The sequence below is a fragment of the Orycteropus afer genome, unplaced genomic scaffold (genome assembly GCF_000298275.1).
Source record: "Orycteropus afer afer isolate SDZICR_OR568_19922 unplaced genomic scaffold, OryAfe1.0 scaffold00622, whole genome shotgun sequence".
Taxonomy (NCBI): domain Eukaryota; kingdom Metazoa; phylum Chordata; class Mammalia; order Tubulidentata; family Orycteropodidae; genus Orycteropus; species Orycteropus afer.
This window is the reverse complement of record NW_006922209.1, coordinates 1078270-1082871: the sequence shown is the minus strand read 5'-3', so window position 1 is coordinate 1082871 and position 4602 is coordinate 1078270. Positions and strand designations below refer to the sequence as shown.

The 4602-nt window shown below is 43.8% G+C and overlaps 1 protein-coding gene across 1 annotated transcript; it reads left to right on the top strand.

The window, feature by feature from the left end:
• The first annotated feature begins 1145 nt into the window (after positions 1 to 1145).
• LOC103210541 (olfactory receptor 4D11-like) lies at positions 1146 to 2117 on the top strand. The gene has a single exon (XM_007956457.1). It carries the CDS (start codon positions 1146 to 1148, stop codon positions 2115 to 2117), a length of 972 nt encoding a protein of 323 aa, XP_007954648.1.
• The last annotated feature ends 2485 nt before the right edge of the window (positions 2118 to 4602 follow it).

Below are 4602 nucleotides of genomic sequence, written 5' to 3'. Positions count from 1 at the left end.
CTGAAAGTGTTGTGAAAATTCTGTAAAAGTTCCTTATGCATATTATTCTTGCATTTATGTATTCTGAAACTGGCAGGCAGTGTAGGATCGTAGAGAGATCTGGAGCTAAGAATGACGAGAACTTTGTCTTAGTTCCCCTCTGCCACTACTTTACTAGATGACCTTGGAAAATTGACCGACCCTTTCTGAGTTCAGTTTCAGGGTTGATAAAGCAGGAATAATAACACCTTCCCTTCTAATCTCAGTGATCTGTTAGGAAATGTTAGTGGAATTAGTTGTTCAGTAGCTTTGAAAACTATAAAATGCTATTAAAATAGATTCATTTCATATTGTTTCTAACAGGTATCTGACAGGTATCTGAGGATTGGTTTATTCCAATGGTTTTCAACATTTATAAGCCATACAAACAAAGTGAACATGAATAAAACCAGACTGCTCTAACTTACCAAGGTGTATGGACCCCACAAATCCTTCCACTAAGCCTCCCTTATATTATCTCCCTCAGCAACCTCTAGGAGTGAGCTCTACAGAACCCATTGGCCAACACTGGCCAAAGTAGGAAAGTTAATGATCTTGTTGTGTTGTTATGTGCCATCGAGTTGGGTTTCCAAGGTGGTATCACTATGGAAGTAGATTGCCCAACCTTTCTTCCAAGGAGTGGCTGGTGGATTTGAACCTTCAGCCTTAGGCACTATGCTACCAGAGCTCTCAGTTAATGATCTAGCCTACACCTGAAAACAGGAGTTCTGGTGGCGTAGTGCCTAAGGCATTTGACTGCAAACCAGAAGAAAGGAAGACAGGGCAATCTACTTTCATAGAAATACCGCCTCAGAAACCCAAGGAGGGGTCGCTATAAGTCAGAAGCAACTGGATGGCAGTGACTTTGGGTTTTTTGGGTTGTTTGTTTGTTTTTTTAGTTAATTCAAACCTGTCTCAGTATCAATGGGGGAATGGAGGCAAGCAGAATTAAATGGCTGTCCCATATAACACAGCAAGTTCATGAAGAACAAGATATGTGGTCAAAAAAAGAACCCATATTTTTGCATCTTCAATTTCTGTAAAACAAATAAACCTTTACTTGATTTCATTATCTTAGTAACATTATTATTTCCTTCAAAGGTGTGCATGGAGAAGGAAACCATCCAATGGCCCTGAGGAATTATACCAGGGTGCCTGAATTTATTTTCTGTGGACTAACCCAGTCTCAAGAGCTGAGCTTGCTCTTATTTTTCTTTTTATCTATGGTCTATGTGACAACTGTGTTAGCCAATGTTGCCATCATGGTCACTGTCACCTATGAGTCTTGCCTTCACACTCCCATGTACTTTCTACTACGCAATCTCTCTGTCTTGGACATCTGCTTCTCCTCCATCACTGCTCCCAAGGTCCTAGTAGACCTTCTCTCAAAGAGAAAGACCATCTCTTTTGATGGTTGTATCACACAGATGTTTTTCTTTCACCTCCTCGGTGGGGCAGACATTTTTTCTCTCTCTGTGATGGCATTTGATCGTTACATGGCCATCTCCAAGCCCCTGCACTATGTGACCATCATGAGTAGGGGGCGGTGCACTGCACTCATTGTGGCCTCCTGGGTGGGGGGCTTTGTCCACTCCATTGTACAGATTTCCTTGTTGCTCCCACTCCCCTTTTGTGGACCCAATGTTGTTGATGGCTTCTACTGTGATGTCCCTCAGGTCCTCAAACTTGCCTGCACTGACACCTTTGCTATTGAGCTCCTGATGATTTCCAACAATGGTCTGGTCACTACCCTGTGGTTTGTGCTTCTCCTGGTGTCCTACACTGTCATCTTGTTGATGCTGAGGTCTCACACTGGCGATGGCAGGAGGAAAGCCATCTCCACCTGCACAGCCCACATCACTGTGGTGACCCTGCACTTTGTGCCCTGCATCTATGTCTATGCCAGGCCCTTCACTGCCCTCCCCATCGACAGAGCCGTCTCCATCACCTTCACCGTCATCTCCCCTGTTCTGAACCCCTTGATCTACACCCTGAGGAACCAGGAGATGAAGTCAGCCATGAAGAGACTAAAGAGAAGACTTGGAGCTTCCAAAAGAGGAATCGATGCCATGAAGTGCAGATGGGGAAGTCAGAACTGAAGAGTTTTTTCACAACACAGTAGAAGGCTTCAATCAGTACACCACCTTGAAGTCAGAGCTTTATCTTTTTCCCACAACAGAGTGTTATAATGAGGTGGGACTAAGATAATCATCCATATCCTGATGAGATTGTTGACAACTTTGAGTCTGAAGTCCATAAACTGTCAGCCTTCATAGAGATTCTAATGTTTATATCAGGAGCCCTTGTGGCAAAGTGGTTAATCACTTGGCTGCTGATTGAAGGTCATTGGTTCAAATCCACTAGCCACTCTCTGGCTTCCATGAAGATTTACAGTTTGGAAAGATTTACCTATGTGCCCTGTAGGGTCACTATGAGTCAGAGTCAACTCAACAGGTTTGGGTTTTGGTTATAATGTTTTTATTAACCAAACACTTCCTTTTTGTTGTTGTTGTTGTTATGTGCCGTTGAGTCGGACCCGACTCATAGCAACCCCTCCTTAGGTTGCAGAGGCAGTATCACTACAGAAGTAGATTGCCCAACCTTCCTTCTGAAGAGTGGCTGGTGGGTTTGAACCGCCAGCCTTCTGGTTAGCAGTCAAGTGCCTTAGGCACTACACTACCGGCACCTCCTTTTACAGCCATGGAAATAGAGACTGAGAAAAATGACTTCTCTGTCTGAGGAGCCCCTGGGTGGCACTAACAGTTAATCACTTGACTACTCACCAAAAAGCTGGGTGTTTGGACCCACCCAGAGGTGCCTTGGAAGAAAGCCCTGGTAATCTACTTCCAAAGGACCCCAGCCTTGGAAACCCTGTGGAGTTCAGCTCTACTTTGCAACACAGGGCATTCCCATGAGTCCGAATCAACTAGACAGCAACTGGTTTGGTGTTTGCTCCTTGAGTTGCAGCTACACTATGTGTGGCCCAAGCAAAGTTTAGTAAAATAATCTCCAGAGTCGAGGCTAAACATCCAGCCAGCTCTCAGTATCTGGAAATTTGTTTCCTACTGCCAATCTGGGAGGATTCAGGTTCCATTCTTTGTTTTGTTTTTGTTGTTGTTATTGTTTAAGGAAAGCTCCAGGTTTCTCTTGCAGAAGATGAGTGCAGTTTCCTTTTATCACAGGTTTCCTAGCTAATTAATGGCAGAGGCAAAGCTAGATCTGAGTCTCAACTAAGTGCACATTTTACTACCGTTGCCTCATACGACAGAGCTTGATGGCAGGAAGTTCATCCATAAAAATTTCTCTGTTGTAGTATTAACAAATACCCCTGGCTGTCCTCCTCACCTAACCCAGGACTACATACTGCAAGGCTTTGGGTCCTTCTGAGAAGGTTGGCCTCATTTTACAGCCATTCGTTCCTGGACAACAATCCAGGGAAAAAGGAATCCTTTCCCGTCTGCATCATTAGAACACGCCAGACTCACGTGTACACAAAGCGCAAAGACTTAAGTAAAAGCTGGCTTTCCATGATTCCGAAACTGATTATCTAACAGATGACAAGCCAACCCGCCCCAGATTCCTCTCATTCTTCTTTCCAGCCTGTTCTTTAACATCTCGTTTTTAATCTGTTCAAGGAAATTTCAAAATTAAATTAAATGTCATTTGATCCCTTAACATGTTATTCATTTGTCAAGTAATTGAAATTGGGAGTCTGCTAAAATTTGAATTGACACATTGATTGACCTGTAACATCCCAGGCTTCTCTCTCATGCAGTCTCTGACGTATGCGTGACTGGACCAATGAAGGGAAGGGAAGTAAAGAGTCATTTGCATAGAGTGATCTAGGGCAAAAGCACAGGCAAGGAAAACCTGCTGTAAAACACAGCCCCTTCAGCCAGGTGTATCACTGCTCCTCACTTTGGTACTGGCCTGAAATTCGTGCTCCTAAAATATTCCACAAGGTCAAACACAGTTCATGGAGGCAAGCTAGACACAATGTCACAGCTCCACAAGCTCCATTCAGCTCCAGGAGGTTAAAGCCCTGTGAGCAAACATACTGGGTAGAAAGGGGAGAGTGGTCCACTCTCAACACTGTCTCTCTAGGGAGTAATTTCCAATGGTCTGGCTCTTAGAAAGCACCAGATGCCAGCCCAGAGTGGAGAAGATGTCCACCAGGAAACCTTCACCAAGTGGGCCTGAAAGGTAGAAGTAGCCCAAGGGACCCAGGTAAAGAAGGATGGAACATCCCGGCATAGTGGCCTTGGCAAAACAAGGAAGACACCAATGGCAAAATTCACATCTGCTTATGTCTGGGCTAGACACGTGAGTGCTGTACTAAAGTCTGAAGACCTCTTAAGATTCTGCATCTGCCTCTTCCAAATGGTTGTTATATCCACCTAGAAATATTATGATTCACTACACTGCTGTCTTTATCCTTCAATTTTGTACCTAAGAAAATTCAACCACAATTTACATCGGCCTTTGAATTGTCCCCAGAGAGCAGAATCATATTCTGCCATATCGGTAGAAGATTATTTTTCTCCCTGGTAAATCAATGTTTTTAAAAAATAATAATAATAAGCT